This window comes from Scylla paramamosain, chromosome 21 (assembly GCF_035594125.1).
Source record: "Scylla paramamosain isolate STU-SP2022 chromosome 21, ASM3559412v1, whole genome shotgun sequence".
Classification (NCBI taxonomy): Eukaryota; Metazoa; Arthropoda; class Malacostraca; order Decapoda; family Portunidae; genus Scylla; species Scylla paramamosain.
The window spans coordinates 7830259-7853207 of NC_087171.1; the positions used below are offsets into that span (position 1 = coordinate 7830259).

General features: G+C 38.3%; 1 protein-coding gene across 4 annotated transcripts; it reads right to left on the reverse strand.

Moving 5' to 3' along the window:
• Positions 1-1010: 1010 nt before the first annotated feature.
• Positions 1011-22712, reverse strand: LOC135110943 (N-alpha-acetyltransferase 35, NatC auxiliary subunit-like). Of its 4 annotated transcripts, none has more exons than XM_064023649.1 (14): positions 22566-22712; positions 20865-20938; positions 20441-20586; positions 18747-18970; positions 17950-18130; positions 17137-17344; positions 14298-14479; positions 13006-13194; positions 12435-12575; positions 11956-12134; positions 11333-11546; positions 3396-3566; positions 2677-2769; positions 1011-2478 (listed from the first exon to the last, which is right to left on the reverse strand). In XM_064023649.1, the coding sequence occupies exons 1-14, from the start codon at positions 22649-22651 to the stop codon at positions 2341-2343; spliced, it is 2226 nt and encodes a 741-aa protein (XP_063879719.1). In that variant the 5' UTR covers positions 22652-22712; the 3' UTR covers positions 1011-2340. The 4 variants fall into 4 exon arrangements, with proteins under 4 accessions (XP_063879719.1, XP_063879721.1, XP_063879718.1 ...); XM_064023651.1 differs by having other exon boundaries at positions 20865-21039; positions 22566-22706; XM_064023648.1 differs by having other exon boundaries at positions 20865-20941; positions 22566-22666.
• Between the last annotated feature and the right edge of the window lie 237 nt (positions 22713-22949).

A 22949-nucleotide genomic window follows, 5' to 3' on the forward strand; every position in this document is an offset into this window, starting at 1 on the left:
ACATCAGTAACATCAAAAAAAGTATAAGGAAAATTGTGATATTTGAGAGAAACAAGACAGCAGATCAGACCACAAAAAGAAACCATAAACAAAACCACATCAGAGAAGTGTCATTGCAGACTGGACCTCCCAACCTTTAACCAGAACCAGAAGCAGCAGCCCTTCTCAGTGTCATGTCTTCAGAGTAAGGTGTAACATGAAGTTCTAGAAGAAGGAAGGGGATGAAACTGAAGACAAAGGAATACAAATACAAAGGAAAGCCATACAACAACAAACCTTTGGGTCCTTACCTGCTGAAGGGTTTCCATGGATTTTTGGAGACATTTTTCATAAGTCAGAATATCTATAAAAAGACAAAGGCCAAGCCCATATTATGCCAATTTATGGAGGTTTTACTGTAAAAGACTTCCTGCTTGTCACTCCATGCAGAATTTCACTCAGTGTTCATCATCAATGTCATCTTTTCTACTGCAAGTATAATACATGGTCCTGATATGAGATTCCAACATCCTAATATTCCAACACAAATGCCTATACATACACTGCACACCTCAGGCTTTATAAGAATTATGAGGTGACTGAAGGATTTCTCTTTCCTGACACATTCTGGTGTCCAAAGCAGCTTCTCCAAGAATACATTCACCCTGATAACTAAGGAAGGAACACTGATACTGCCACTTTACATTTTAAGTCTAACATTGCATTATGCAGAAGGATACAGCTACACATCAGAGATCAGGTATCTTCATCAATGGTAAGCACAAATAAGTCTTGTTTTGATGCTTTCTGAGCTCTTATTGGAACTGACTGATATTAAGAAACAAGAGTAGTAAGTTGTAATTATTCAAGCCACTGATATAATGTCAAGACAGTACATTACATGATCAATGAAACTAAAAACACATGATCTGCTAAAATGGATATATTACCCTTGAATCCAAATGCTTTCAGTAATTGCTGTTTACCAGTATTTACTGGAAAAAAATGTGGAGTAATTAAAACATGATGTACAACTTAATGTGTTGGAAAAAAATTTACTTCACTATGAAAAACAATATATGGTGTGATGGATTATATCACAGCCAATATCAGTGAAAAAATTAATAAATAGGCACAATAATTTACAAGTGCTATATATTTCCATGAATAAATATCCCACACAATACACTGAAGAGTTCAGCAGCTTTGTTTCAGATAATGGGTTTTGATATCTATTACTGAACTGGCAGTACTGACTGCAAATGATCAACTGTTTCTTGCCACTGAATTGACATTTTTTCTTCAATATAAACACCAAAGATTCTTCATTGAGAGCATATATTTTGTCCTGCAGAGAGTATATTGTTCTCCAATCATACACTTTATACAAATACTACTGTATATAATAAATTACACATACAAGGTGCATATTACACTGGGCATGAGAGAGCACACTTCACTTGGTTACAGGTGTTCCTCTACTGAAGATGTGCAAAAATAACTGGCCACAATTCATGCTTTTTCACTGCTGCTTGCCTCGGCTCAAAATATATAGGGCATGTTAGTATATTCTCCAGCAACAGACGTTCAATGACCTTAGCCGACTGGCTGCCCTTGTCCTGACAGATCAAAGCTTTAAGTTACATTATCAAAGCTAAGGACAAATGAGTCTGGGATGCAACTAGATGTCTGAGCTTTACCTGCTGTAGTGCTGTAGTGTGAAGGGTTTTCATAGCCCTTGTACAGCTGTTGGTCCCCTCAGGCATGTGATCTTAGCTCCGACTATACAGTGTGACATTCTACTTCCATAGAGCACTTTCGTATGTAGTTAGATATGGTAGGTTAGGTTTTGTCTTTCATGATGTGGATATTCCTTCTTAGTTAGTTTCCTAGATTCTCCCAAATATCTGAGGTACTGTTGTTCTCAGAATAATGAAAGAAAACACAAGATGCTATTATGCACTTCAAAAATACCAGCATCTTGGAAGCAACATTGTATTTGCCATGAAGCCTAAATTCAATGCTTCAAATATCCTTTCAAATGTTTCCTGTTAAAGTTTGCATTTAGGAAAGTGGAATCTACAGATCATAAATACAGGATTAGATGCATATAAAACCTTACACAATCTGCAGACTAACTGTGCTTCATGTATGCTAAATATAGTATAGTATCTTCAGTATTTACAAATCATTCCATTCAAGGTGATACTCTAGAGCTCTTGTCTTCTACAGTGGTGGTAAATATGGTTTGTGCAAAAATAGATGCCTCCTGTAATAAATCTTAAATCCAGATTATCTACCTTCTTCTGTCTCATTGATAGGAAGGAGTTCCTTTGGAACTCGCTTCCTAACAACTTTCTGCTAAATCTTGATGATGGGAAAGCACGGGTGAGTGGTGAAGTCAAACTGAGGGCGAGTGGGGTCGTCAGCCTTGTGGCCGCCTTCAAGGAGTTTCATGACAACAAAGTTCGTCTTCACAACTTTCAGTAGCTGCTGAACCTTAAAACGTGTGTAAGCTTTAGTAAAGGGAAAAGTAACTGAGTGAGAACTAAGAATAAATTTACAGCTCCCTATTTAGTGAGACTGGTACAACTTTTTTGTTATATAAGGAAAAAGTTATCCTGAAACCAAGAGACAAATAGTATAGCCTTGACTTGCCTTTCAAGTACAAAAAAGGAATAAGTAATAAAAACTTACCTCAGTACTTGGGGCATGTATAGTTTCAAGAAGAGAGCGTGCCTTAAAGAAGTGATTCCTTGCATCATGGAAGAGTGTGGCTGGTGACACCGGCTGTTGACAGCAAGGCTACAGTAAGTTTCAGCTTTGGCAAACCTTTAAGATGAAATAACATTAAAAGTAATGAAAAAAAGAAGATGAAAAACTGACAAGAAATTTGCATGACCAAACAGGTGTGGCAGTGTTAAGTCCCCCTTTGGACAAAGACAAAAACAGTGAGGAATTGATATGAAGATGGATAAATTTAACTGTGAAAGGCTGAGAGGATGTAAACAAATGTTTCAATGACTTGCACTGTGGCTACTTTAGATGGTGTTGTAACAACCATCATACATCTCCCTCAGATAGATTGAGCACATTTCTTTCCTCAGCAGACACTAAGATCTAAGGAACTAAATTATCCGATACTGTTTAAGTTCTTGCTACAGTTCATGAAAAAAATAAATTAAAAAATAAATAAATAAATAAACACAAAATGCAAATTCTGTTAGCAAAAGTTTTCTGGAGAGAGTAGCAGTCAGAAAAATCAGCACACATCACTTTCAAAGATTCCAGAATTTATGCATGGCAACAGAATTATGTTTTCAAAGCCACTTCAAAATAGGAAGAATACAATGATTTTTATATGATATGGTGACATGCATATCATCTAGGGCTGACTACTGGTCTTTGTGTGTCACCTGTGAGAAGTTTGAGAGGTCGGTCATGGAGAGGAACTGGTCATAGTGCACTGGTGGCGGAGTCATCACTACGCTGAATGGCAGGAACCGGTGCTCATAACGGACCTGCTCACTGTCAAACTCCTGAAGTGGTAACTTGACTTTCCCTGCCTCTCTCAACCCCAACATTGCCTGTGGATTTGTATTGAAAGCTCTAGTTACAACACACGACCACCCTCATCAACCTCACAAACTGTTTAAATTACATGCAGTAAGATGGTTCAGTACAGGTGCTGGGGGTCTTGCAACTGAGACTGCACTGAAGTAACTGGTAAAAGCAGGAGGTGAAATTGAGTAAAATCTTTGTCCTCTCTTGTCTAAAATATCTGGCTGGCTATGACCAGTGCATTTTTCTTGAAACTTACTTTTGGTTAGCTTACCATTTCTATTTTGAATGCCTCAAATATGAATGCATAATGAAGAATAAGAAAAATACTTATTTATACATACCACAAATTTCCCATCACTTCCTTATGCCAAGGGTCAGAAAAAACCCAGGTTTAAAAAAATCCAACCCACTGGGTATTTTGGGTTTTATTGTTTTTTGTTTAATTTATTTTTCATTTATTCCTCATATATATATATATATATATATATATATATATATATATATATATATATATATATATATATATATATATATATATATATATATATATATACAAACATAACTTGATAAATCAGTCACAACATGGCTTTACGAAGGGGAAGTCTTACCTGACAAACTTGTTAAGTTTTTACAGTAAAGTCTACGAGGCAGTAGATAATGGAGATAATTATATCTTATATCTGGACTTAAGTAAAGCATTTGACAAGGTACCTCATCAAAGGCTCCTGAGAAAGTTTAGGGCACACAGGATAAATGGGAAGGTGTTAGGCTGGATAGGGTCATGACTTAGCGATAGGCGACAGAGAGTTGTAATAAATGGCTCGAAATCCGAGTGGGGTCATGTAATTAGTGGGGTGCCACAGGGATCAGTATTAGGGCCATTGTTATTTCTAATATATATCAATGACTTGGATAGTGGAATTAGTAGTGATGTTAGTGAATTTGCAGATGACAAAGATAGGTAAATTAATTAGGTCAGGATCGGATGCCATCGCCTTGCAGGCAGATTTAGATAGGATGAATGAATGGATGGACAGATGGCAAATGCAATTTAATATCAATAAATGCAAAGTACTTAGCGTAGGTAGAGGGAACCCACACAGTAGGTACACATTAAACAACCAAACTCTGGTAGGTACAGGGTATGAGAAAGATTTAGGAGTTATAGTTAGCTCTGAACTCAGTCTAGGAAAACAATGCATAGGGACCAGAAATAGGGCAAATAGGGTACTAGGATTCATTTTTAGGAGTGTTAAAAGTACAAGGCCGGAAGTGATATTGAAGTTATACTTGGCGCTGGTCTGACCTCATCTAGACTATGCTGTGCAGTTCTGGTCCCCACATTACAGGAAAGATATAGGTCTATTAGAATCAGTACAGAGGAGAATGACTAAAAGGATACAGGGGATGAGGAGTATTCCTTATGAGGCGAGATTGAAGTTGTTAAATCTACATTCTTTAGAGAGATGTAGGTTAAGAGGGGACCTGATAGAAGTCTTTAAGTGATACAAGGGTTATAACAAGGGGGATGTAAGCAAAATTCTTAGGATCAGCAACCAGGGTAGAACAAAAAATAACGGGCTCAAGCTTGAAAAATTTAGGTTTAGGAAGGAGATAAGAAGAAATTGGTTCACAAATAGAGTGGTAGATGAATGGAACAGACTCAATAATCATGTTGTTTGTGTTAGGACATTAGAGAGCTTTAAGAGAAGATTAGACAGGTATATGGAGGGGGATAATAGATGGAAATAGGTAGGTATATTTCATACAGACACTGCCATGTGTAAGCCTGGTCGCTTCTTGCAGCTTCTCTTATTTCTTATATATATATATATATATATATATATATATATATATATATATATATATATAAATCAGTTTAAATAACCAATTAAAAAGTAATCTAGAGTGAAGCAAAAGGTTTGAAGTGCTTTTTTTCAAGTAGGAGGGCCACTGGCCAAGTGAAAAAAAAAAAAAAAAAAAAAAAAAAAAAAAAAAAAAAAAAAAGGGCCAACTGAGGTTCCAGATTCCGAACAGTCAAAAGCATTAGTCAAAAATTAAAGGGTAAGTGTCTTGAAACCTCACTCTTGAAAGAGTTCAAGTCACAGGGAAGAGGAAATACAGAAGCAGGCAGGGAGTTCCAGAGTTTACCAGAGAAAGGGATGAATGATTGAGAACACTGGTTAACTTTAACATGAGAGAAGTGGACAGAATAGGGGCGAGAGAAAGAAGAAAGTCTTGTGCAGTGAGGCCACGGGAGGAGGGGAAGCATGAAGTTAGCAAGATCAGAAGAGCGGTTAGCATGAAAAAACCAGTAGAAGATAGTAAGAAATGCAATATCATGGCAGTGAGAGAGAGGCTGAAGACAATCAGTTAGAGGAGTTGATAAGACAAAAAGCTTTTGATTCCACCATGTCTAAGATAGTGGTATGAGTGGAACCCTCCATAAATGTGAAGCATACTCCATACGTGGGCAGATAAGGTTTCTGTACTGAGTTAGCACATTGGGAGGGGGGTGGGGAACTGGCAGAGACGACTCAGAATGCCTAAATTCATAGAGGCTGTTTCAGCTAGAGATGAGATGTGAAGTTTCCAGTTTAGATTATAAGTAAAGGACAGAATGAGGATGTTCAGTGTAGAAGAGGGGAAGGTTGTGTTGAGTTGATGGAGGAACTGAGTTTTTGAGGCATTGAACAATACTAAGTTTGCTCTGCCCTAATCAGAAATTTTTGAGAAATCACAAGTCAGGCATTCTGTGGCTTTCCTGCAAGAACTATTTACTTTCTGAAAGGTTGGATGTCTACAAAAAGATGTGGAAAAGTGCAGAATGGTATCATTAACGTAGGAGTGGATAAGACAAGCAGTTTAGTTTAGATCATTGATGAATAATAGGAAGAGAGTGGATGAGGACAGACCCCTGAGGAACACTACTGTTCATAGATTTAAAAGAACAGTGACCGTCTATCACAGTAGCAATAGAACGGTTAGAAAGGAAACTTGAGGTGAAGTTACATAGAGAAGGATAGAAGCTGTAGATGAGTAGTTTGGAAATCAAAGCTTTGTGCCAGACTCTATCAAGAGCTTTTGATATGCCTAAGGTAATGGCTAAAGTTTCACCAAGACTCAGTAAGGAAAGCCAGATCACCAGCAGAACAGCCTCAATGGAACCCATACTGGCAATCAGATAGAAGGTTGTGAAGTGATAGATGTTTAAGAATCTTCCTGTTGAGAATAGATTAAAAACTTTAGATAGGCAGGAAATCAAAGAAATAGGACAGTAGTTTGAGGGATTAGGTCTCCCTTTTTAGAAACAGGCTGAATATAGGCAAATTTCCAGCAAGAAGGAAAGGTAGATGTTGATTGACAGAGTTGGAAGAGTTTGACTAGGCAAGGTTCAAGGACAGAGGCAAAGTTTTGGAGAACAATAGATTCAGGGTACGAAAAAGATTTAAGTTATATTAGCTCTGTACTCCATCTAAGAAAGCAATGCATAGGGGCCAGAAACAGGGCAAGTAGGTTATTAGGATTAATTTTTTGGAGTGTTAAAAGCAGAAGACCCAAAATAATATTAAAGTTATATTTGGTACAGGTCAAACCTCATTTAGACTATGCTGAGGAGTTCTGGTTCCCACATTACAGGAAAGATATAGGTCAATTAGAATCAGTACAAAGGAGAATGACTAAGAGGATACAGGGGATGAGGAGTATTCCTTATGAGGCCAGATTGAAGCTGTTAAATTTACATTCTTTAGAGAGACATAGTTAAGAGGGGACCTGATAGAAGCCTTTAAGTGGTATAAGGATTATAACAAGGGGGACAAGCAAAATTCTTAGGATCAGCAACCAGGACAAAACAAAAAATAACAAGTTCAAGATTGAAAAATTTAAGTTTAAGAAAGAGACAGGAAGAAATTGGTTCTCAAACAGAGGGGTAGATGAATGGAACGGACTCGGTAATCATGTTTTTTTTTTTATGTAGGAAGGACACTGGCCAAGGGCATAAAAAATCCAATAAAAAAAAATGCCCATTGAAATGCCAGTCCCATAAAAGGGTCATGACAGTATTCAAAAATTGATGAATAAGTGTCATAAAACCTCCCTCTTAAAGGAATTCAAGTCATAGGAAGGTGGAAATAGAGAAGCAGGCAGGGAGTTCCAGAGTTTACCAGAGAAATAGATGAATGATTGAGAATACTGGTTAACTCTTGTGTTAGAGAGGTGAACAGAATAGGGGTGAAAGAAAGAAGAGTCTTGTGCAGCGAAGCCGTGGGAGGAGGGAAGTCATGCAGTTAGCAAGATCAGAAGAGCAGTTAGCATGAAAATGGCAGTAGAAGACAGCTAGAGATGCAACATGGCGGTGGTGAGAGAGAGGCTGAAGACAGTCAGTTAGAGGAGAGGTGTTGATGAGACGAAAAGCTTTTGATTCCACCCTATCTAGAAGAGCAGTATGAGTGGAACCCCCCCAGACATGTGAAGCATACTCCATACATGGAGGGATAAGGCCCTTGTACAGAGTTAGCAGCTGGGGGTGAGAAAAACTGGCGGAGACATCTCAGAACACCTAACTTCATAGAAGCTGTTTTAGACAGAGATGAGATGTGAAGTTTCCAGTTCAGATTATAAGTAAAGGACAGACTGAGAATATTCAGTGTAGAAGAGGGGGACAGTTGAGTGTCAATGAAGAAGAGGAGATAGTTGTTTGGAAGGTTGTGTTGAGTTGATAGATGGAGGAATTGAGTTTTTGAGGCATTGAACAATACCAAGTTTTCTCTGCCCCAATCAGAAATTTTAGAAAGATCAGAAGTCAAGCGTTCTGTGGCTTCCCTGTGTGAAATGTTTACCTCCTGAAGGGTTGGACGTCTATGAAAAGATGTGGAAAAGTGCAGGGTGATATCATCAGTGTAGGAGTGGATAGGACAAGAAGTTTGGTTTAGAAGATCATTAATGAATAATAAGAAGAGAGTGGGTGACAGGACAGAACCCTGAGGAACACCACTTTTAATAGATTTAGGAGAAGAGCAGTGATCGTCTACCACAGCAGCAATAGAACGGTCAGAAAGGAAACTTGAGATGAAGTTAGAGAGAGATGGATAGAAGCCGTAGGAGATTAGTTTGGAAATCAAAGCTTTGTGCCAGACTCTATCAAAAGGTTTTGATATGTCCAAGGCAACAGCAAAAGTTTCACCAAAATATCTAAAAGAGGATGACCAAGACTCAGTAAGGAAAGCCAGAAGATCACCAGTAAAGCGGCCTTGACGGAACCCATACTGGCGATCAGATAGAAGGTTGTGAAGTGATAGATATTTAAGAATCTTCCTTTTGAGGATAGATTCAAAAACTTTAGATGGGCAGGAAATTAAAGCACTAGGACAGTAGTTTGAGGGATTAGAACGGTCACCCTTTTTTGGGAACAGGTTGAATGTAGGCAAACTTCCAGCAAGAAGGAAAGGTAGATGTTGATAGACAGAGCTGAAAGAGTTTGACTAGGCAAGGTGAAAGCACGTATGCACAGTTTCGGAGAACAGTAGGAGGGACCCCATCAGGTCCATAAGCCTTCTGAGGGTTTAGGCCAGCGAGGGCATGGAAAACATCATTGTGAAGAATTTTAATAGGTGGCATGAAGTAGTCAGAGGGTGGAGGAGAGGGAGGAACAAGCCCAGAATCGTTTAAGATAGAATTTTTAGCAAAGGTTTGAGCGAAGAGTTCAGCTTTAGAAATAGATGTGATAGCAGTGGTGCCATCTGGTTGAAATAGAGGAGAGAAAGAAGAAGAAGCAAAGTTATTGCAGATATTTTTGGTTAGATGCTAGAAGTCATGAGGGAAGTTAGATCTTGAAAGGTTTTGACACTTTCTGTTAATGAAGGAGTTTTTGCCTGGTTGGAGAACAGACTTGGCATGGTTCCGGGCAGAAATATAAAGTGCATGAGATTCTGCTGATGGAAGGCCTAAGTACCTTTTGTGGGCCACCTCTCTATCATGTATAGCACAAGAACAAGCTGTGTTAAACCAAGGTTTGGAAGGTTTAGGTTGAGAAAAAGAGTGAGGAATGTACGCCTCCATGCCAGACACTATCACCTCTGTTATGCACTCAGCACACAAAGACAGGTCCCTGACACAGAGGTAGTAGTCATTCCAAGGAAAATCAGCAAAATACCTCCTCAGGTCCCCCCAACTAGCAGAGGCAAAACGCCAGAGGCACCTTCGCTTAGGGGGATCCTGAGGAGTGATTGGAGTGATAGGACAAAATACAGATATGAGATTGTGATTGGAGGAGCCCAATGGAGAAGAAAGGGCGACAGCATAAGGAGAAGGATTAGAGGTCAGGAAAAGGTCAAGAATGTTGGGCATATCTCCAAGACAGTCAGGAATACGAGTATGGTGTTGCACCAATTGCTCTAGGTCGTGGAGGATAGCAAAGCTGTAGGCTAGTTCACCAGGATGGTCAGTGAAGGGAGAGGAAAGACAGAGCTGGTGGTGAACATTGAAGTCTCCAAGAATGGAGATCTCTGAAAAAAGGGAAGAGGGTCAGAATGTGCTCCACTTTGGAAGTTAAGTAGTCAAAGAATTTCTTATAGTCAGAGGAGTTAGGTGAGAGGTATACAGCATTGAAAAATTTTGTTTGAGAGTGACTCTGTAGTCATAGCCAGATGGTGGAAAACTCGGAAGATTCAAGAGCGTGGGCACGAGAGCAGGGTAAGTCATTGCACACATAAACACAGCATCCAGCTTTGGATTGAAAATGAGGATAGAGAAAGTAGGAGGGAACAGAAAAGGGGCTACTGTCAGTTGCCTCAGACACCTGAGTTTCAGTGAAGAAAAGAAGATGAGGTTTAGAAGAGGAGAGGTGATGTTCTACAGATTGAAAATTAGATCTTAGACTGTGAATGTTGCAGAAGTTAATGAAGAAAAAGTTGAGGGGGGTGTCAAGACACTTAGGGTCGTTGACAGAAAGGCAGTCTGACCTGGGGACATTTATGGTCCCCTCCACAGATGGGGACTCCGAGGCTGGTGTAGGAGTTACCATGATGATTTTGAAATTTTTGAGTGAAGGTGTGTGTGTTATTAGGTGCTTGTAGTTTTGTGTGGAGGAAGAGTTGTCTTTGGAGGGCAGGCTGTGACTGCCCCCTTGTGTTGTGAGACACAAAAGGAAACATTCAGTGAGGTCACAGCTGGATTTAATGATAAGTTCACAGCACCCCCTGAACAGTGCTTTAGACCTCACTGGGAGTAATTATCACTTCAGTAGGTGTCTACTGCCTCCTCCAGTTGTTAGTGCTAAGACATTAGGGAGCTTTAAGAGAAGATTAGATGGGTTTATGAATAGGGATGATAGGTGGAAATAGATAGGTATATATCATACAGGGACTGCCACATCTAAGCCTGGTCACTTCTTGCAGCTTCCCTCATTTATTTTCTCATCAGCCTTAAAAATAAAATAAACAATTTTTTTTTTCTTTGGTAGGTTTTTTTAATGCCAACCCTGCTTACACCCATCCAAGAATTTAAGTCTATAAAATGAATGATGGTAGTCACAATGAAATGCATTCTGTAAGAGTAGCTTGTGAGAAGGGAAGAGGTATACAGTACATGGTGACAATAGATATAGAGATGGAGACACAGGGTAGGAGACTGAGAGAAGGACCAAAGCAAAGGTGGATGGATCACAGAAGGAAGAAGCTGAGAGAAAAACAAGTCTGGGGGCAATGTGGAAGCAGTTAAAAACACCAATCCAACATAGATGTGTAGAAAGAGAAAGTCAACAGAAAGGGGAGGGACAGCAAAAACCCACCTTATAGTATCCTCCACACAGATGCTGGAGAGCTTGGTTGTACGTGATTTCCTTTCCATATGGTCGATGCTTTTTTCTGTTTCTATTTTTGTTTTTCGATGAGCGTCCACTCTTTCCCCCTCTGTTTGTGTCGTAGCCGTCCTGCTCAAGCAACATTGCATCTGCTCTGGACAACGCACTCACCAGCCATACATATACAAACTCATAGAGATACCTGGAAATGTGATAAATGTAAAATCTTGTGGAAATCCATAGATCATAACCTCCAATAAATGAACTCTACACTCATCATGAACAGAATTTCTTATAAGTTACCTTTACTTAAAACGCCAAAGCTGTTATGAAGACAATAATTTCTTTCGCCATCCATTCTCCATAAACTGCAGACATTTCTCAGGTAACTTAATTCAACTTCTTGGATCACTGGCATTTGTCTTTCATTCCACAGCCAAGCAGAATATGCATCATCAAAGAGCTCATTAAGTTACAGTCCATAAAAATTAGAAAACACTATGAATATAATGCCCTATTAATTAAGATCCCTAACCTAAGGACAAAATCCTCCACTGATACTTTCACATGTGCTAAATCTTCCCATCTGCAGAGGACATCATCAAACATACCAGTAGACATAATGATATTCATGTACAGCATAAAGCTCTAAGGTGAATCCTGTCAGCAGGTATTTGATCATCAGCCTTAGTGTGTGATAGAGGACCCAGGTGCCCAGGTAGGCTAAATGAGGTCTTGGCTGGTCACTCTTCAACAGGACATTATGTAGATATGCATCCACTTTATCAGCCTGCAAGAGATAACATAATGTTGGAAAAAGAAAAAGAGGCATTAAACATTTCCTCTTAAAAAGACAAGACAAAGAGGATGGGTAGTAAAACAAAGAAAACTTTATAACCAACAACCTCACTCATACAAGTTTTCTTCAAGAAGTATCTGATTTTATCATTATAACACTAGTTCACTAAAGAGCCAAGTATTAGCAAAGGTACAAAAGCATTATAAGCCTAACATTTACTCATGTTACAGCAATAACAGACACTTCATAGTAGTTCCTTCTCTTAGTACAGGCATCACTGCTTAAACTTACCTCATCCTGCAGCATTGCAAACTCTTCTAAGAGATGGGCCACTTTATCCCTCTGACGTGCCCGGTTGTGCCCACATGTCTGGACCAGCTGTTCAAAGGGCCGCACACATCGATTGAAGAACGAGTCAACATAGTCTCTGGCCTGAGGGAAGAGTAACGTATCAATTTCCAATTATTCTCTTACATGTGAAGTGGGAAGATAGGGTGTCTAAAGAAGGAAGTGTGCAATGAAAGATGTGATGAATGTGCTGAGGAGGCAAAGATTGTGATGGCAGGAGCATGTCAGGGAAAGGGAGGATGACCATATGCTCAGAAATGTCAGAAGTGTTAGAGTTGGAAGGAAGCCAGTGTGAAGATAGTAAAAGATCTGGAGACAGTGTTGAGGAAGACATGAGAAGGATAAACATTACAGAACAAATTATCTATAACTGCAAAGAATCATAATCCTTGTAAATGTTGCATAAGGCAGCTCCTGCACACTAAAAACTTACCATGTCATCATTATTTCTTGATTCATCCAACATTCCCTTGAGAATGATAAATTAAATCACTTCTTGAACCTAATGACATACCTGAGTATTGTTCATTACTGGTGCTTTAGGCAGAAGAGCAGGAGGACATATAAATCCTCTGGCAGCCTCCCTCAGGGCCTCTGCCATTGCCTGGCCGCCCCACAGCTTCTCCCCCCCCAGGTACAAGACTTGTGCCAGGGACCGAGATAATACACAGGGTCGAGTCTCAGAAAAATTTTCAATAAATTCCTGCAATAAGGAACTAAGTGAAATACTCAGCAATGAATTTCATCCTCATATTCCATAAATTTCACAAAAGCAAATGAAAAAAGACTGAAGACTTCATTACTTTTTTTTGGGGGGGCCCTTTTACATGAAAGAGGGTTTGTATAAAAAAAAATGTTCAGTGCTAGATTAAAGTAGCTGAATTCAAACCCATGCAGAACATAAAGGGAGTCAGGCATGACAGGAAAGAAAAGATTCAGAAAAGCCATAAGATATCAGCAGGATTCTCAGAGTTCTTTGAGTATATCAAAGAATAGAGAGAGAGAGAGAGAGAGAGAGAGAGAGAGAGAGAGAGAGAGAGAGAGAGAGAGAGAGAGAGAGAGAGAGAGAGAGAGAGAGAGAGAGAGAGAGAGAGAGAGAGAGAGAGAGAGAGAGAGAGAGAGAGAGAGAGAGAGAGAGAGAGAGAGAGAGAGCAATACACTGATAATATAATCTGAATAAAAATGAACACTATACCTCACATTTAGCAATCAGACACATTATAAAAAAAATCAGGATAAGAAAGTAAATGGACCAATACATAACAGCACTACTATTAAACAAAAGGAACCAACAACATTTGTCTATACATTGGGGTGATGTTCTCACACATGGGTAAATGAAGACAAGGTAGCCACACATTCACACACCCACAACCACACAAACAAGCATTTCCTTAGTCTTCAGGCCTCTAAGGGACAGAGAACTGATCCTGATGACCACAATGTGTAAGAGTCTAAAGAACAGCAAAAACCCAAATCTCTCCCTGAATAACAGAACTGGTTCATGACCTTTTCCTAAATCTTCACTTCCACCCTCAAAGAATCTTCCAAATTCTTCAACAATCTGACTCAGTCTCTTATCAGGATCATCCACCACTGCAGTATAATCTCCACACAGCACCTGATTAAGATCCCAATTTCTACTCAAGAGAATTCACCAGACTCAAGCCAAACCTAGTCTTCTCATATTCACCTCCATTACAACACCATCCACCAAACAGTATGTAAGCAATTCAAAATGAAATACAAATCGAACATACAGCACAGACAACAAATGGTTTACAGCCACCACGAGCAAATGCACACCAGAGCCGAGTGGAAGCTGGTGCAGTGGGTGATCTTGGTGATGTGACGCAGGCGGGCCACCATCTCCTCCAGGTAGTTCATGGCCTCTTTGCGTGTCCTCAGCCGAGTGTACCGGGGGAAGGTGGGCGGCAGGAGGCGCTGGTTGACAAGAGGCTCAAAGCCCATGATCACCGGGTAGTCCACTGCAAGGTGTGAGCAATGGAATCAGTTAACTATGGAGTGACAACAGTCAGGGCTGAACAAAATCTATTCAGACCTTAGTGATCATCTTGGCTGAATTGATAGTGTCAGATTCCTGTTTCTTTGAGTGTATGATCCACCACAAGAGCCTCTCATGGCCAATTTATCCAGCTTTCAGATGAGTTTTTCCAGTCTTTTCATGAGGCTCAAACACAGGCTATCACAGTTAATGATGGTATGCAATGATAGAAGAAATCTGAAGAGGTGCTTCTTGATGAGAGGTTCATGATTACTGGCAATTCCACGGCAAAGCATGATCATTGCTATTATAATGGAATCAAGTGATATTTGATAAAAAGCAAAGAAAGCAGATATTTGAAGAGACAATGGCTGATGATAGGGAAAAAACTCCATAATCACTGGATGGTTCACTGCAATATGAGGAAAATGCAAAACCTATATTCATCACATCTTTGTTTTGTAAGTTAACTATGGTAGAGAGTAATATATGTATGTATGTATGTATGTATATATATATATATATATATATATATATATATATATATATATATATATATATATATATATATATATATATATATATATATATATATATATATATATATATATATATATATATATATATATATATATATATATATATATATATATATATATATATATATATATATATATATATATATATATATATATATATATATATATATATATATATATATATATAAACAGGGTGTAATGTGAGTTTCTTCAAATACTGAAATATGTGTAATTCTAAGTAGAAAATGTTCTATACACAAATGCATTTTAAGGCTTTGTTTACCCGTTAGATGATTTGAAAATGTATGGCACTTGCAGGTGTGTTATGTATGACACTTCAATGACACTCAACTGTCCCCCTCTTCTACACTGAACATCCTCAGTCTGTCCTTTACTTATAATCTGAACTGGAAACTTCACATCTCATCTCTAGCTAAAACAGCTTCTATAAAGTTAGGTGTTCTGAGACGTCTCCACCAGTTTTTCTCATCCACCCAGCTGCTAACTCTGTACAAGGGCCTTATCCGTCCATGTATGGAGTATGCTTCACATGTCTGGGGGGGTTCCACTCATACTGCTCTTCTAGACAGGGTGGAATCAAAAGCTTTTCATCTCATCAACTCCTCTCCTCTAACTGACTGTCTTCAGCCTCTCTCTCACCGCCGCAATGTTGCATATCTAGCTGTCTTCTATCGCTATTTTCATGCTAACTGCTCTTCTGATCTTGCTAACTGCATGACTCCCCTCCTTCCGTGGCCTCGCTGCACAAGACTTTCCTCTTTCTCTCAACCCTATTCTGTCCACCTCTCTAATGCAAGAGTTAACCAGTATTCTCAATCATTCATCCCTTTCTCTGGTAAACTCTGGAACTCCCTGCCTGCTTCTGTATTTCCACCTTCCTATGACTTGAATTCCTTCAAGAGGGAGGTTTCAAGATACTTATCCATCAATTTTTGACCACTGCTTTGACCCTTTTATGGGACTGGCATTTCAGTGGGCATTTTTTTTTTATTAGATTTTTGTTGCCCTTGGCCAGTGTCCTTCCTACATAAAAAAAAAAAAAAAAAAAATGTAGCTATGAGGTGATGGACAGATGGCTGCATTGTCACAACCTCGGAGGTGCCACTTGGTCAAATTGCGAATGGTTTAATCTTATTTTTTTTGGAAACTATGGAATATTACAGTATCTTATAACAAGACATAAGGTATTAAAAGGCATGTAATTTACTGATAAGCATTACACAACAACATTATTGTTGTGATTAAAAGTACTCCTGTAAAATGCTACATAGCATCATCACTCAGCTGTTTTCAAGGTCACTCGGACTTACTCCCCCCATCCTCCCTCGCTTTGATGATGCCACATAGCATTATACAGGAGTACTTTTCATCACCACAACAATGTTGTCGTGTAATGCTTATTGGTAGATTACATGCTTTTTAAAACCAATTGTCTTATTATAAGATGCTATAATATTCCACAGCCTGCAAAAAAATAAGATTAATCCATTTGTAATTTGACCAAGTGGCACTTCCGAAGCTGCAACAATGCAACCATCTGTCCGTCACCTCATAGCTACATGCAGAGCACACCCGCGAGTCCCATACATTTTCAACTCATCTGACGGGTAAACAAAGCCTTAAAATGCACATGTGTATAGAACATTTTCTACTTAGAATTACATGTTCTTTCAACTCTTTCAGTATTTGCAAAAACTTGCATTACACCCTGTATATATATGTATATATATATATATATATATATATATATATATATATATATATATATATATATATATATATATATATATATAAAATCAAGTGACTATTGATATATGGCAAAGAACAGGTAGAGTAATATTTATATGATAAAAATTAAATAACTTATCAATACACAGCAAGGAAATGGTTTACTTTTCATCTGCTACAATGTTTTCTGCTCAGCTAAAAAAAAAAAAAAAATCTTTGGTCCTAAAAAATATATGCCTGTGGTTAAAATCTGTGCTAAAAAAAAAAAAAAAAAAAAAAAAAAAATAATAATAATAATAACATCTAAACCATTTTCATACTTTTTGAAAGGAGATATAAGCAGCTTGCTTACCTTTATTGCCTTCTTCATCTTTGGCTTGCTTGGGTCTCAAACCTCGACCAATGGTGTTCTGCATTATACAAACCAGCTCATTGCATGAGGCCAGACATCTTTCTGCCTCAGGGATGGACACAGGCTCTCTTCTCATTATAGCAGCTAGGGCAGCATAGAACAGCCGCATGAAGCGTATTCTAGAGAAAAGTGCCACTGCATCTTCGTGCTGGTAATGCAATGGTGAATAAGAAACTGTTAAAATACTAAAAAACAAAGTCAAAATACACAGTAACTTATCTTACCAATGGTTCTGCTAATGTATATTCAAATTCATGAGCTTTCGTTGCAGATATGGACACCCTAAAAGCTCCATTATGAATGAAGGCATCAATTATTCATGTCAATGCTCAAATTTCATCAAAATTACTTAAGTTATTGCTCACTGGTCTATTATGGCAGCAGAGGAACATTATAAGTTAAAACCTATTTTAGACTGAGCGAGTCCAAGTTGACAGGATGGCATGATGGTCTTGTTTGAGTTATGGAGATCAAACATTCCCATGATATACCTTTCTTGAATGACCATCACACCACTTTTAATGCACTCTTATCAGTCTGGCTTATACCTATCAGCTTACAGAGAATTCAAACAGACAGAAGAATGGTTCACTTGCATGTCAGCAAATGAGTGGTAAACATCACTTGGAAATCTGAAAGGTTTTCTCTCTCTAAGACTGCACTTTCTTATCAATGACAACTAGAAATAGGTTCATTATGCTGATGCTGATACTGGTGATGTCTGATGGCTTTATGATATGAAATACAACTTACCTGTTTCTGCATCTTGGGGTCCCATGGTTCTCCTTGTCTGTTCCGTGTGGCCTTGACTGCCCTCTGTAGCTCCTCTTCCACTTCCCTCATCATGCCTCCTGCACGCACCTCAGACACCTCTGAACACACCCCATAACCATACAGGGCAGGCTGGAAGTCCTCCTCTTCAAACACACCAGCACTGAAATGATCTCTGAATTAATGCAACTGGAAAAAGAAATTTTGTGCATATGCAATCCTGAAAACAATATTTAGTCTACCTTAATAGCATTTTACAGTACAACCTTGGGAAATCCAAATATCACAAAATCAGATTCTGGTCGCTGCAGACTGAGATAAGCCTTCCTTACAGCCCAGCAGCTTAACACACTCCTGCATAACTACACAAAGTTTCCTGATAGTGGTTTGTTAATCTATCAAATTTACAAGATTTTATTGCTCTATATTTCATGTATAATATTGAAACTCATATTCTATGGTTTTAAATACTACTGTACCAAGAACTGTATTTAAAATTATTAATTCTTTTAAATTCTAAAATAATTATGGGGATTACTATAAAATTAACAAAATTATCTCATAGCATGTTTATATTTTTTTCCCAAAATTATCTCATAGCATGTTTATATTTTTTTCCCAAAATTATCTCATAGCATGTTTATATTTTTTTCTCAAAAAAAAAAACAAACAAACAAACAAACACACACACACACACACACACACACACACACACACACACACACACACACACACACACACACACACACATACACACACACACACACAAAAGTCTTTACCTATGAACGACATTGTTAATTATGGCAATGAGTTTCAGTGTCTGTATTGAAAATGCTCTCAGTGCTCTGTCCTCAATACTGAGGGGTTTGTGTAGGTAGAGGCAGGTAAGGATGGTTTGGGCTGCTGAGTGTCCCTCCAGCCAGGTGACAAGGCAGGCTAGCATTGAGTCCATGATTCCGACAAGTTCCTCCATTGTGAGGTTGTTGAGCTTCAGAGCACCAGCCTGCAGGGGGAGGCAAGTTATAACATGATGACTCCTACATGTGGCACATCCTGTAAATAAACGTATATATCTATGTCCATCTCTAATCCTAATTCAAAAATTTTTCTTATTTCCAAAGCTCCCTATCACATCAGCATTGACTAACCAATTACTGAGTCTATTTCATTTCTAACAATTTACTAGAAAACTAATTTCTTCTTATCTCCTTTTTAAATTTAACTTTATAAAGGTAAAACATATTACTTTTAGTTTTATTCTGATAACAAACCCTAAGGATCTTGTCTGCAGTTGATAACATTAATACTGCATCAATGGGGAATCTGGTGAGCTAAGCCATCAGATGTCTCAACTGAGCCTTGCTCTACTACAATTGCATAATCTAAAATCTTGTTACTGTAATTTCCATGTGCACACAAATGCATTCAGAATATATCAATATACTTTTTTGTGAATTTCCAGCTAGAAATGTTCTCATTTTGCATTGATAATTTCAAAAGAAAAAATAAATAAATAAAACTTCATATTCTATCAACTTCATTATTTTTAAGTATGGCACAGTATATGTCTATGAACTATTTGATGTACAGACTAAAAAATATAAAAAATATGGTGGTACTACTTAATATGACTAACCATACTCAATGACACTGTGATACATGGATACAGTCATTTCATGCAGTGATTCTCTCATCTCACTCCTGAAACAACTGTAATGGCAGGAGTGGTCACAGCTGTTTAAACCAAAACAGACCTCTCAGTTGCCACAAGGAGTTATAGCCATGCCATCAGTGTGATGTGCATCTCTTTGTTCAAATAAAGGTGGTGGCTATAAATTTTTCAATGGTGCTGAGCTGAAGAAGCGGAGGATAGCTGGTGTTAGGAGAGGCAGGTCGGGTCCAGTGGCAGCCAGCCAAGTGTATCACAAGCACTTCACAGAAGATGTTTATGTTGTTGCCACTACTCTAGGTAAGTTATGTTGAAGGTTCCATAGACCATGTCAAGGGCTTGGCTAGGCCATGTAACCTCATATGTCAGTGCCCTGCAGTACGTGTGGTGATTGTTTTTGTTTGACCCATTCTCGCCAAGTCACTTGAGTTGTCAATTACCAATTTAAACTTGAGTTGTTCTGTGCCATCTGGTATTTTCAATGGCATAGACATATTGTCTGCATTAATATGTTTCACATGTATAGTGTACCTGCTTTTAAAAACTGTGGATGAATATCCCATATGCACCAAAAAAGCAGCTCCAGTATTTGTTTTCATGGATACAGTACAGTTTTATCCAAGTTACTGCCTAGAAGGAATGGTGGAAATCATTTTAAAAATACACTAAATACATTAATATGCATATGGAATGGCTCTATAAAAAAAACTCGAAATTGCAAGTAACTTGTAGCTCACTACTGATGGCTGAAGATGACCACTTTGCAGAAAATCCCCCTATTACCTTTCCTATATATATACTTGCCTTCACAGCCTGGTCAAAATTGAGAACCTTCTTCCCTCTGTTGCACATCATGCCAGCATCCATCTTGGGGTCCATCATCTCTATGGCAGACATGGCTTCAAACAACCCAAATATGTCATCGTGCAGAAGCTCACCCAGTTGCAGGTCTGAAAATCAAATCTTAAGGTCAAAACATTAACTTTCCTTCAAAAAATATTAGTTGCAATGGATATTCGAGAAGGAAGAAAAAGGAGAAAGATATGAAAATGATAATTATGATAAAAAATATAATAAATTAATACAGTACATGGAACAGAAAAATCAATGACAAAGCTTAAGAATACATAACCTAAACACATATATATATATATATATATATATATATATATATATATATATATATATATATATATATATATATATATATGGCTGGTTATTACCTTACCTTTAGTAGCGTGGAAGAACTCTGAAGTTATATTGATCCAGTTGTACGTCACCTCTGGTCTCGGAGGCATGGTGCTGCTGGGACGAAGACTTGTTATATGTGGCAGTCATGTTAAGTGGGCATTTACATATGGTAGCTCCCTTTTGGAACATCACAAAAACACTGTGGCATTGCTCTGAAAGGATATGTCAAGTCCCAAGAGGTAGTCATTGGGGACTGAACCCTTGGTGGGACACATGAGGCAAGTGCAAATCAGATGTGCAACAAAAAAAAATTAGATGACTGCTGTGGCCTAAGTGGTTGGCTTTCAATGTCCTGTTACTTAAAAAAAAAGAAAAAAAAAAGAAAAAAAGAAACACATAAACAACAAACAAATATCAATAAAAAAAAAGGGTTAAACTATCAAACTGCGTGCCAGCTTCTTCATGAACAGTGATGAAGAATGACATTGTTCAGAAAGTCTTGGTTGGCAGCCCCCACTGAGGAAAGGTCACCCTGAAATTACACCAACCCTGTCAAAAGAAGGGAGTCTGAGATAAGAAACCTTTTGCTCCATATATATGTTTAGGAGACTCATGAGACATTTAGCTTTATGAGGGAAAATAAGGTTGAGTGAAGTGATGATGATAGAGTGAAAACCATAAACCATTGCTGCCTGTGGTCTCAGTGCTCACCTCCACCCCTGGGACCTCTGAGCCCGGGATACAGAGACAGTGACATCTGGGCTTCTACAGGCCCCGTGACCCACAAAGGGCAGCTCCTGAGTACTTAAAAATTGAGGTAATAGCCCCTAAATGTAAAAATCACTCCTTTGCTAGGGGAACTTGATGGAAAAACAACAACAAAGGAAGAAAAGATCATCCTTACATTCATCTAGCCTCCTCCTTGACCATAATGTCTGCACTTACCACAATCTTGATAATTTGTTGGTCTTTACTCATTCTTTGTTAATGAAACAATTTTGGGTTAATATTTAGATTTACATTATAATCCCCCTGTCCCCCTAACCTACATCACCCTGACCCCTTTCCTAGGGATACTAATCTAACCTATCCTACAGGATCAGGTCTAGGGAATTTGCGGGGGGAGGGGAGGGGGGAGGGGAGTGCCTGTGTCTATTTTTGAAAACTGTAGATTTCCCACAGAAACTCAGAAAGTTTCTTAGAATCTGGTAAGGTATGCAAAAATCACATTCCCAGTGTTGTAGATTATAATGGTGTAAATCTAAAATAATACCCAATTTTGGTTTATCTCCTCTGAACCAATGTTTACTTTGCTTCTTATCAACATTCACCAACTACCTTACTTGTGAACCAATGTCTTGTATACCATATTTTAAGTAATTCAACGCACGATATCTCCTTATAGGCTGAAACTACAAATATACCAAGTTTAAGATTAGCCCACGTTGTAATAATAAGACATGATTAAGACTAAAACATATCATGTCGGTTACTGCAAGACAAAGTGGTTCTGAACACTTATCAGACCTTTCTCACATTTCCAAAGCAAGTTCACTTCCATGCAATTCCGCAGAGAAACTTAAAAAAATATATATTCCCTCAAAAAATTACCGAAAGAGCTACATCAAAAATATCTTGTATATAATGACAAGTTCTCAGTCATTCCCCTCATCACAAGCACTCCCTAGTTTACAGTTAACTGGGTGACAATACACAGGCCAAAGTGTGACATGAGTACCTGATGTTAGGAGTAAATTCATTTTTCTCCAGCGAGGTCTCGGCACTGCTCGCTGCCATCTTCAGTGTTGTGATCTTGATCCTCATCTTGATCTTGCTACAGGACTCGATCTTGGTTGTGATCTTAATGCTGCAGAATTGAGAGAACAGAAAAATGGGAAGGCCAGATGAGATGATACCTTATGAGATGTATAAAAAATGGGTGAAAGTTGTGATTGATAAGAGTTGTGAGAGGAGAGAGTGCCAAGAATATGGAATGAATGCAGGGTGACTGCTACTTAAGAGAGGATACAAGGGTAAGAAGTTGAAAACTATGAGCTAATTGCATTAATGACGACAATAGATAAAGTTTCCAGTACAGTGTTGAATGAAAGATTGTGTAAAT